This window comes from Rhipicephalus microplus, unplaced genomic scaffold (genome assembly GCF_043290135.1).
Source record: "Rhipicephalus microplus isolate Deutch F79 unplaced genomic scaffold, USDA_Rmic scaffold_23, whole genome shotgun sequence".
In the NCBI taxonomy this organism is placed as follows: Eukaryota; Metazoa; Arthropoda; class Arachnida; order Ixodida; family Ixodidae; genus Rhipicephalus; species Rhipicephalus microplus.
Window position 1 is genome coordinate 1817953 of NW_027464596.1, and position 12312 is coordinate 1830264.

A 12312-nucleotide genomic window follows, 5' to 3' on the forward strand; every position below is an offset into this window, starting at 1 on the left:
CTTCCCTATCTTTGCATTAAGGTCGCCCATCACTATAGTATACTGTGTTTTTACCTTACTCATTGCCGATTCCACGTCTTCATAGAAGCTTTCAACTGAAGCGTCATCATGGCTGGATGTAGGCGCGTCAGCCTGTACTACCTTCATCTTGTATTTTTTGTTCAGTTTAATTACAATACCTACCACCCTTCCATTAATGCTATAGTATTCCTCTATGTTGCCAGCTATGTTTCTGTGAATTAGGAACCCCACTCCCAGTTCTCTTCTGTCTGCCAAGCCCCGATAGCAAAGTACGTGCCCATTCTGTAGCACAGTATAGGCCTCATCTGTCCTCCTAACCTAACTGAGACTTATTATATCCCATTTAACACCCTCTAGCTCCTTGAATAGTACAGCTAGACTTCCCTCACTAGATAAGGTTCTAGCGTTAAATGTTGCCAAGTTCAGGTTCCAATGGCGGCCTGCCCAGATCCAGAGATTCTTAGCACCCTCTGCTGTGTTGCAGATCTGACCGCCGCCGGAGGAGCCCTAATGGCGAAAATAAGAACGAAATAGACTTTATAATGACTGCACACCCAGGAATCGTGAAGGATGTGGAAGTGGTTGGCAAGGTACGATGCAGTGACCATAAAATGATACGGTCTCGAATTCGCCTAGACTTGAAGAAGGAACGACAGAAACTGATACGCAAGAAGCCAATCAATGAGCTAGCACTGAGAGGGAAAGTAGAGGAATTCAGAGTGTCGCTGCAGAGCAGGTACTCGGCTCTTAGTGAGGAAACCAACCTTAGCGTAGATACAATGAATGATAATCTGACGAGTATCATTACGGAGTGTGCAGTGGAAGTTGGAGGCAGGGTAGTTAGACACGACACTGGCAAGCTTTCCCAGGAAACGAAGAACCTAATTAAGAAGCGTCAAATCATGAAAGTCTCAAGTACAACAGACAAAATAGAAATGGCAGAGCTTTCGAAGTTGATTAATAGGCGTAAGGTATGCGATGTAAGGAGGTATAACACGAAGAGAATTGGACATGCTCTGAAAAACGGAGAAAGCGTCAAAGCAGTGAAGAGGAAACTTGGGATAGGCAAAAGTCATATGTATGCACTAAGGGACAAAGAAGGCAAAATAACTACCAATATGAATAGGATAGTTAAAATAGCGGAGGAGTTTTACAGAGATCTGTACAGTAGCCGAGACAACCACGACCTTAATACTATAAGAACTAGCAGTAACCCAGATGAAACCCCACCAGTAATGATAGAAGAAGTCAGAAAAGCTTTGGAGAGCATGCAAAGAGGCAAAGCTGCTGGTGAGGATCAGGTAACATCAGACCTGCTGAAAGATAGAGGACAGATTGTGTTAGAAAAACTAGCCACCCTGTTTACGAGGTGTCTCCTGACGGGAAGGGTACCAGAGTCTTGGAAGAACGCTAACATCATCTTAATACATAAGAAAGGAGATGACAAGGACTTGAAGAATTACAAGCCGATCAGCTTGCTCTCTGTAGTATACAAGCTATTTACAAAGGTAATTGCTAACAGAGTAAAGAAAACATTAGAATTCAATCAACCAAAGGAACAAGCAGGATTTAGAACAGGCTACTCAACAATTGACCACATTCATACTATCAATCAGGTAATAGAGAAATGCTCAGAGTATAACCAACCACTATACATAGCCTTCATAGATTACGAGAAGGCGTTTGATTCAGTAGAAATATCAGCCGTCATGCAGACACTGCGGAATCAGGGCGTAGATAAAGTATATATAAACATTCTGGAAGAAATCTACAGGGGATCAACTGCTACCATAGTGCTTCATAGAGAAAGCAACAGAATACCAATCAAGAAGGGTGTAAGGCAGGGGGACACAATTTCCCCAATGCTGTTTACCGCGTGCTTACAGGAGGTTTTCAGAAGCCTAGAATGGGAACAGTTAGGGATAAGAGTCAATGGAGAATACCTTAGTAACCTGCGCTTCGCCGATGACATTGCATTGCTGAGTAATTCGGGGGACGAATTGCAACTCATGATTACGGAGTTAGACAAGGAGAGCAGAAAAGTGGGTCTTAAAATTAATCTGCAGAAAACGAAAGTAATGTACAACAACCTCGGCAAAGAGCAGCGCTTCGAGATAGGTAATAGTGCACTTGAAGTTGTAAAAGACTATGTCTACTTAGGGCAGGTAATAACCGCAGAGCCGAACCACGAGATTGAAGTAACTAGAAGAATAAGAATGGGGTGGAGCACATTCGGCAAGCACTCTCAAATTATGACAGGTAGATTGCCACTATCCCTCAAGAGGAAGGTATATAACAGCTGTATCTTGCCGGTACTTAGCTACGGAGCAGAAACCTGGAGACTTACAAAGAGGGTTCAGCTTAAATTGAGGACGACGCAGAGAGCAATGGAAAGAAAAATGGTAGGTGTAACCTTAAGAGACAAGAAGAGAGTAGAGTGGATTAGGGAACAAACGGGGGTTAAGGATATCATAGCTGAAATCAAGAAGAAGAAATGGACATGGGCAGGGCATGTAGCGCGTAGACAGGATAACCGCTGGTCATTAAGGGTAACTGACTGGATTCCCAGAGAAGGGAAGCGGGTTAGGGGGAGACAGAAGGTTAGGTGGGCAGATGAGATTAAGAAGTTTGCGGGTATAAATTGGCAGCAGCAAGCACAGAACCGGGTTAACTGGCGGAAAATGGGAGAGGCCTTTGTCCTGCAGTGGACGTAGTCGGGCTGATGATGATGATGATGATGATCGTGGCAGTTGATCCTTTTGTATGTTTCTTCCAGGATGCTTATATATGCATTGTGAACGCTCTTATTCTGCAGTGTCTGCATGACTGCTGATATTTCTTCTGAATCAAATGCCTTCTCATAACATCTCAAGGCTATGTATACTGGTGCCCTCTCCTGATGGGGAAAGTACCAGAATCTTGGAAAAATGCTATCATAATCTTAGTAGACAAGAAAGGACATCACAAGAGCTTGAAGAAAACAGGGTGATCAGCTTCCTCTTCATCGTACACAAGCTATTTACAAAGGTAATTGCTAGTAGAATTAAAACAAGATTAGAATTCATCAGCAAAAGATACAAGCGGCATTTCAATCTCGCTACTCAACATTTGGCTACACTCATACTATCGATCAGGTAATAGAGAAATGCTCAGAATACAGCCAACCACATCGAAATCTATTTAATCAAATATAATTAGACTGATAAACATTTACAAACCAGTTTCAATACTAATCACATCTTAGAACGCCACCAGATTGCGCTCATTACGGCATGCGACAAATCATGCCTCAAACAAGCACTTTGCTTCTATCTGTGGGGTTTAAGGCGCGTAGAGAGAAGCGCTTGGTTGAGATCATAGTTGGATGCTCAAAGTGCCTTTTAAACAAGAGCTTAGTTAAAGACACTGGGCGTGCAAACATTGACAGAAAAGAAAAGACACCACAAATGGCGTTTGTGGTGTCTCCTTTCTTGGGTCCTTGTTCGCACGCCCTGCCTTTTTAGCGTCAATACCTAAGAAGTAGGTCAGCTTGTCATTCCAAGAGCCTAGTGCGCTTTCTTTATGTCTTGTGCGAGCATCAAAGTTAGACATTGTTGGGTTTACCGAACAAAAACACGATATATGCAGAAAAAATAGTTTATTTTACCATGAACGTAAAATATAAAGAACGATAATACTACTGCAAAGTAATTGAACGATGTAGTAAAGCACTTGTGAATGATTTAGTAGTTAATTTTATAACTTCCTTTGTCCGAGGAACATGTGATAATGTCACCTGTTTTTGGGATGATTGTCACAAAAGAAAATATAGAAAGAATTAGCAATCATTTAGGAACAAATACAATTTGTAAACCAAATTATCTGAAATTCTCCAAGCACTAATTCTGGAGCAGCCACATCTACACTTAAAATATCACAAAAGAGCTCTTCCCTGTTTTGTCAGTCAGCTTTCTGCACGCTACATAGAAAGCAACTGAAGCCCGTGCAGGAACTTCAACTGCCCTCAATGCTTTTCAGGAACCAGTCGGGCAAGCTGTACAGCTTCCCGAGATCCGCCAGACGCTAGCACGTTGTCTGGTAGGATGACGGCTCATACTTGAAAAGATACACAGTCCTGCAAATCAAAAAAGGTGAAAGTCAGCTTGGAGGCTATGTTTTTTACCTGCCCAAATGAAAACTTTTGGACTCACAGATATAGGACTGTATATATGTAATGTGCTACAGTCGAATGTCATTAATTCGAACACGCTTAATTCCAACTCCCGGTCAACTCGAACTCCCGATGAGGTCTCGTACAAGCTACGTGTATTCCAATGGGCGGAAACGCGCAGTAATTCGTACGTCCAAGCACTTCTGACGGTTAATTCGAACATACCGTGCTCCCAAAATGCTCTAAGCAACCTGCCCAATCCCACTGTGGCACCTGCGACACCTTAACGCTGCCTGCGAAGGAAATAAAAGGAAAGAAAAGGCTGCGGTGGAATGTTTGCTCTCTCTCAAATGCCGATCTGCGATGCGCTCATGTCACACTTCTCCCTTTTCTGTCCCTGCTACGTAAAGACCCTGCTCTTTTCAACGTCGTGCGCCAAGAGAGAGGGGAAAAAAAGAAAGCCGTCACTTGGCGAATGAATGTGTGGTTGAAGGAAAGAAAAAAGGCTATCTTCTGCAGCCTTAGCCCCTTGCGGGAGCACAGCTCCAGGCCTCGAGGGGGAGGGGGGGTCTCTCCCGTGCCAGTGCCATGCTTCTCCCTTTTCTTTTCCTGCCACGTAACTCTTCTTCTTTTAACGATGTGCGCGAAGAGAGCGGTCGTTGTTATGGTTGTCTTTAGAAAGTGTCGGCGCTCGACATTTCCGCGCGCAGCTTTTCTCGCCAGGTAAATGCTGAAGTCGAAGTAGAAATGCTTTGCAAGCTGCCTGCGAAATAGGTTGACTCACTACGAGACGAACTTATGCAGACGCGCATCACCGATTGCTTCAAAAATAATGGATGTCCTGTGATTTGTGAATAAATGTAAGTCTTAAATTTCCCCCTTGTGTGTTAGCTCAATGCACATGTGCCACTGCATAGAGAGCCCTTCGTTTATTTAGCTTTCATTATTTCAAACATTTTTATTTCGAACTAATTTTCGGGTCCCTTCGAGTTCAAATTATTAAGATTTGACTGTATTTTGTTTTTTAATTCTTTGTTTGTAACAGACAAGTGGAAAGGGCTAATCATCACCAAGTAGCGGTGACAGGAGCTCTTTTGTTTTTTATTTCAATAAAAAAATTAAAGGTGGTGACGGTCACGTAACAAAGCCACACAGAACCATATTTACAGGGTCAGCCTGAGATGGTGGCTTTTACGTCTGCTACTCGAAGTTGAAATACACCCGATCAGGTGACGCATTGTAGCAATAACAACGGGGCACACAAGTTGCATGAAATGCTTGGTGAGATAATATTGAAAGGAATCTTTAAAGCTACAAAATGTATCAGATAATTTAGCTAGAAAAGAAGCACTGAGTATAATATCTAAAAGGCAAAAGCTCGTCAAATCTCTGTCAGAAATAAGAAAGGTTTCCTCCCTGAAAGCCTTTTAGTGGCAGAGACATATTTCCACGTCAAATGACCCACATAACATGACTGCATCACATGACCCAGTAATTCGAAGCTGTTTGATATAAAGAAATGAAAAAAAAGGCAGAAATTTGGAGAAGGTAAAAGCTTGAAGGGCACACAGCCGCTAAGCATCTACGGTAAGCCTTGAAGAAAGCAAATAAAAATTAATATTTTCTTTTTTATAAGCCCAATATAATAAGGCTACAATGCATTTATCATGTTACTTTTCTAGCTTTTCTTATTTTGATTACCTACTGAACATACTAATCGTGTCCTTTTATTGTATGGTTCTTATTTCGCTATAGCGTATGTGAAAAGAAAACTTATGTAAGGTTAGGCAACGTCATATGTCTTAGTGGTAAGTTGTTTGTTCCTACACTACTTTGGGTGGGCAGTTATATTTAGATGTGCCTAGAAAAACACTGCGATTTCGGAATTTAATTGCTGTGTCGCCAACGAGATGTGAGCAGAAAAATGTGTGCTCATTATTAGGGATAGTAGTTAAATTGACAATCTTTCTGGGGTGAAGGCTTTGACAAGGAGTCTTGATTTACATACTCATAGTGATTGTGTAAGGAAATGTTTCTTCTTCCTTTGGGGTAAACTATCTTAGTATGTTAGAAAATCCGAGCACCCGTAGCTTACTTGTGCTCAGCATTATGTAACATTCGTGCGCAGTTCTGACAGGCCAGCTTAATCATTATAAAGTGGCAGAGTATTTTAGACTAGGGAAGTGTGGTACAGTGCGGAGTATTTCAAGTTGATTTGACTGCTCGTATGCAACGTGAATGTTCATATAAACATTAATAAAACAATAGAACTAGTGATTGATATGTGAGGTTTAACGTTCCAAAACCACTTGATTAAGAGAGACGCCATAGTGGAGGGCTCCGGAAATTTGGCTGCCTGGTGTGCTTCAACGTGCACACAAATTTAAGCCCACAGGCCTGCAGCATTTTCGCCTCCATCGAAAATGCAGCTGCCGCAGCTTGGATTCGCACCCGCTACCTGTAGGTTTGAATCTGGGCTCGGGGGCAAGGGTTCGGGGGCAACGAGGAAAGCCATACTACGCTAGACATAAAAATTGCAAACAATACCTTAAACCAGGTGTTTTCAAACGTTCCGGTTTGGGGAACCCCATCGGCTTTTACCAGAGTGCCGGGGAGCCCCTAAAGTTTTTTGAGCATGAAGACAATCCAAAGCAAAGAGAGGGCGGGGGGCATCGACACCTTTCGGCACGCACAACCGCAATCGCAGCAGCCGTTTCAACCTGTTTTTTTTCTTTCATGATATCGCAGTCCACTTCCGTTGATCTGGAACTCCCGATAATGTATAAAATAGTGATTTCCATGTGAGTCAAATAAGATGCCCCCCGACCCTAAATAATATTATTGGGGAGTATCATGCCCCAAAACCACGATATGATTATGGGAGACGCTGTAGAGGAGGGTTCGGGAGATGTTAAACACCTCGTGTTCTTGAACGTGCACCGACGTCGCACAGTACATCCCTATCATTTCGTCTCCATCGAAATGTGACTGCCACAGCCGAGATCGAACCCGCGACCTTCGGGTCAGCAGACGAGCACTGTATTGATGTGGATGCCAACCGTATAATCAGCATGCTTCAGACGCCACGGAGTGCGAGTGATGGATTGACGTAAAGGAAGCGCTGGATATACAGAGACCTCTTTTTTTTTTTTGTCAAACAAAAAAATGAGACATGCCAGTAGCATAGCGAAACGACCATTGACCAGTACATCGGTCGTAAATTTATAAGCCTAAATACCTTCAGCCGGCCCGAAGCAAAGCTTTTTACGGGTATCAAAGGGCTGTTTTCTTGTTCGGGATACGAAACGAGCACAGAAAAGTGGAATATCAACAAGTATAAAAACAGTGCCATGTGATCACCGACTCACACCATAATCCACAAATAAAGCACCGAGGTGCCCGTCGGTGTAGTTTGAACAAAAACACGGCTCACGAGTATGGAATTATCAGCACTCCACGCGTTCGGTCACCACGGTTTCCCCAATCTTGCAAGTGTCACAGTGCCCACTAAACACGACGAGTTGTTACTGCTGCTACCACGTGGCTCTCTCATTACCCGCTGGCGCCCAACCTGTAGATGCGGCGCACGATGGCTTAGCCAGTGAAACAAAATGCATTGAAAATTTGCTTGTCTACACAAATAAATTAATTACTATTGGGGCTAACACGAAAAGGCTACCTTCAATCTGACCGCTCGGGGAACCCTAAGATCACCCGAAGTTGGACACTAAGCTGAACTAGGTGGTTTACATTCACTTTTTAAATGCTTATTAGTGCACTTTTTACCCGGACGAACACAGCTGTAAGACGGGACGCGCGCAGCATTCTTGTTTAATACGACAGTTATATCCCTTTAAGAATCACTGCATCCGCACGAAGTGAGAACTGATGATGAAGCGAAGCAGGGTCCTAAAGTCCATAATGTCTACGTTGATATCACCGACTGGACGGACAAATGAACGTACAGACAATAGTCATAGAATCGCTGCCTGACAATGACTGATGAGGGTTGTCAGTGTGCATATACTGCACTGAGTGCAGCCTGCTAATTTTAAGCTAATAACTAAATGTAAGTTTACTTGAACATGACCACAGCATAAAGAACTAACCTCCCATCGTCACCTTTAACATGCTGTTTGATGAAGTTAAGCGCATCATCCAGGAACTGCATGCACACATCTTCTGACCACAGTCCCTGCGACAGAAAAAGAAGTAACAGCAAAATTCTATAAAACATCTTGAAATCAAAGCATCAATACTTGTTCATTAGGAAAATAATAAGAATGAAGAATCCAATACTTTTGCAATTGTGTAGGCAAATTGTTTTAGTTGCTAGTATTAAATACCCTAATTATTAGAAATTGTTCCGCCGTCAGTACATGGCGTTCAAAAGGTACAGTTATGACAAGCTCCGGCTAACGTAATGTATATAACAGTAGGAGAATATTCTTTTGCCTCTTATAAGGCAAAATGAAAACACAGCTGGAAAAACGATGGCCCCGAATAAGCCATGATAAGCAAAACGCATGTTGCATGGCAAGAAGTGTACACATTGTTGTTTGTTTTGCTTTCCTGCCGACGGACAGCACAAAGGAGCAAAAAAAAACAGAAATCGAGAGTTATGCGATAGATTTTGTGTGTGTGTTTAGGACACCTCATTTACGACATCACCTTGGGAGATATATACAGTGAAAGCTCGTTAATTCACACCTCAATAATTCGAAATTTTGGATAATTCGAAATGGTCGCCGCAGTCCGGTCCGCAGTGCATAGGAGACCATGTGTAAAACGATTCGTTAATTCGAACAGAAATTGCAACCTCTACGGATAATTCGAAGTGCGCGCCGCTGAGCGTCACCATCGTCAAACACTAGTGGAAGCTTTTACGGTCGAACTATAGGTGGCACGACCAGTTTTTTCGAGCTTCAAGTGGCCTCCAAGTGAAGGGCGAGCAAAGTATGGCCTCCGAAATCCAGGGAGCAATTTTTTTTTTTCGTAGCCTTCCCGCTATCTCAGCGCCTGGCGCCACTTGTACGCGGGACCCACGGGACGCTGAGGAGTCGGCGGAGTAGTCCTAGCAGTCCTAGGCCGCTCCCGGCAGCGTCACTTTGTTCCTCAAGCACGTTGTTTCTTCACGCCGTCAAGCCGTCTTAATCCGCATCGAAGTTGCAAGATGCCGCGGGGAAACTACTGCGCGAAGACTGTCAAGGAGAAGGCGGAGATTTTGCGAAAGGTTGACCAAGGGAACTCGAGCAAATACGAAATTGCGAGGAAGCACGGCATACCTCCGAGCACGTTGTCAAACTACATACACAACAAGACGGCCATTGAAAACGCCTATGAAGCCGAGGATTTTGGCGCCAGTCGAAAAAGGCTAAGGACAGCGAAGTTCCCGGAACTGGAGCCAGCTTTGATTATCTGGTTTAAAGAAATGAGAGCCCAGAGTATCGCATTGAGCGGCCCTATCATCGTGGCCAAGGCAGCCGATTTCGCCCTGCACTTGGACATTGAAGACTTTGTCGCCTCCGAGGGATGGTTTCATCGTTTCAGGGAGCGGCACAATCTCGTATTCCGCACGTTATCCGGCGAGGCAAAGGAAGTGGACGCCGAAACATGTGCTACTTGGAGAAGCGACACCCTGCAGCAGTACTTGGAGAGCTACTCACCACAGGATGTGTTTAATGCTGACGAGACAGCATTATTTTTCAAGTTGCAGCCAGACAAGACGATCACCTACAAGGGAGACAGCTGTGCCGGCGGCAAATGCATCAAAGAGCGTGTCACTGTTCTGGTTACCGCAAATATGACCGGTACGGAAAAGGTCCCCCTTTTTGTGATTGGCAAAGCACTCAAGCCACGGTGCTTCAAAAACATTCGCTCACTGCCGACGGAGTACGCCGCAAACAAGAAAGCCTGGATGACAGGTGACCTATTCAGGAAGTGGCTACTGAAATTCGACAGGCGAATGGAACTGGGCGGCAGACGCGTTCTTCTTGTCGTCAACAACTTTTCGGCGCACAAAGTCGACGTTGAACTGAGAGCAACTAAGTTGGTGTTCCTCCCAATAAATACGACTGCGGCCCTACAGCCAATGGACCAGGGTGTGATAAGGAACATTAAGTGCTTTTATAGGCGTCACGTGCTGGAGAGAATGATTTTGTGCGTGGGCGACAGGAAGGACTTCGGCAGTACGCTGCTCACTGCCATGCACATGTTGGTGCGCGCATGGGAACAGGTTACCGCGACCACAATCGCAAACTGTTTCAGCCACAGTGGATTTGCAGCTGGAAGTGCGCAGGATAGTTGTGACGTCGACGTGGATGGGGCTGAGGAGCTCATGCCAGCGGCGTTGCGTGACACTCTTCGGGGCGTACGTTTTGCCGATTATGTTGAAGTTGACACCGGTGCATCGGTGTGTGGTGCCCTGACTGATGAGGACATTATCGCTCAAGTAGCCGGTGCGCAGCGTGATGCTGAAGAGCCAGAAGGTGAGGAAGACGAAAATGACGAAGCGCCTGTGCGCCCGTCAGCTTCTGCGGTGATGGAGGCACTTAGTGTGGCGCGTCTCTTTTTAAGCTTTGAAGAGGGTGAAGAGGATTCCCTGCGCCGTGTCCGCGCGCTGGAACAGGGAGCCACAGCTGTGGCATTCAGAGAAAAGAAGCAGATGGTCATCCCCGACTTTTTTGGCCAATAAATATTTTTCGTGCCCCCCCTCCCCCAAATCCACCCATTTTTTCTCACTTTCGTTATTTCGAATTTTGTTTAATTCGAAATTGCTCAGCGTTCCCGTGGTATTCGAATTAACGAGCTTTTACTGTACCAAAAAACTAGGCGGCGCCATTTAGTTTACTGATTTAAACGAGAAAATGGCATCGTACATGGACGCAGAATGCACGCAGGCATCCGTGTGCCTAAAACTGACAGAGTAGTAAGCAGAGTCCAATTAGCCTCAAGGCAAGAAAAATTCGGCAGTGTTATTACAGGTCGGCAGGCGCACTCATGGGTTGACTGACTCAAAACATTTCGAATTGTGCTGTTTCTTTAAGGGACGAAGCTCCTTAAGGCGTGGGTCGTGGATCTCCTGTATGTAGTAGCCACCTCTCGTTTTAGTTCTTGGAATGTGTGCCAGATGGCGATACTTGTATATGATGAATATAAGATGAAAATATGCGAAATGGTGGCACTTGGAGTGTTCACTAGATGGACGGATGAACAGACATACAGAAAGATGGATATGCAGACAGACAGGTGGCAGAACAGACGAACAGACAGAAAGACAGATGCATAAATGCTGCCAGCGAATGATTCACGGTTTACCAATAAAACCTTTGAAACCTTCGTTCCACTCATCATTCATTCTGTAGACATGCTGTGCTTTTTTCCACTTAGACTAAGATTTGAACCGCGAGTGTGAGTGATTTCAGACGAAAAATATTATTCTGAATCAGTCTGAGTGAGCCTGGTTGAGTAAAGTTTCGGATCGAAATGAGCACTATTGTATTAAATATATTTTGAGAGTGAGTCCAAGGAATGTCCCCTTTGCTTGCCAACCTATGGGTGTTACACTCTTTTACTATAACAGAACAAGGTAAAGATGCACATCGATAATCCATAAGCACAAAACTGGCAAGCCTGTTCTCCTGCGTGGCGGCATCTTTGTGGGGGCAACATGGCCTGCGCACGTAGATGCTTCGCTACGCTCTGCTGCAGCTGTTTCACACTCATTTTCTAGGTGTGTCTTGCAAATTCGGAGGTGCATGCAAGTCTCGTTAAAAGTAGAGCCAACATTTCTACTTAGGTATGAAGTCTTCAAATTTCAATTTCTGTAAGGCACGGTAATGCAATGCTAAGATGTATTAAGTTAATTATGGCGTGCAAGAACACAGGACTGCTACAAGCCGCTGAGTTCTTCACGGCCAAGAGCTTCCGACAAAGATGCACGGCCCGAACAAAAAGTACTGGTAACTACACGGGTATATTTGTCAGTCATATTTATTGTTAGTTACTGTACCAATTGCTGGCTAAGGTGTGCTGGAAGTCGATTCCTCGTCATTTAAAATAACCACTAGCTATGGTTGTTTTTTTCCGCGAAGGTGAATATTCGCCTAGCTACTAACAGCGGTGGAGTCACGTTTGAGGGG

The 12312-nt window shown here is 44.4% G+C and overlaps 1 protein-coding gene across 1 annotated transcript in view; it reads right to left on the reverse strand.

Annotated features, from left to right (window-relative positions):
* Positions 1 to 3641: 3641 nt before the first annotated feature.
* The window catches only part of LOC119185271 (decapping and exoribonuclease protein-like), a 175452-nt gene continuing 166781 nt past the window's right edge, over positions 3642 to 12312 (reverse strand). Inside the window, exons 5-6 of the mRNA XM_075884090.1 lie at positions 8281 to 8366; positions 3642 to 4135 (exon numbers count right to left, since the gene is read on the reverse strand). Of these exons, the coding sequence (XP_075740205.1) occupies positions 4084 to 4135; positions 8281 to 8366 (138 nt within the window). The 3' untranslated portion in view covers positions 3642 to 4083. The remainder of the gene's footprint in view (positions 4136 to 8280; positions 8367 to 12312) is intronic.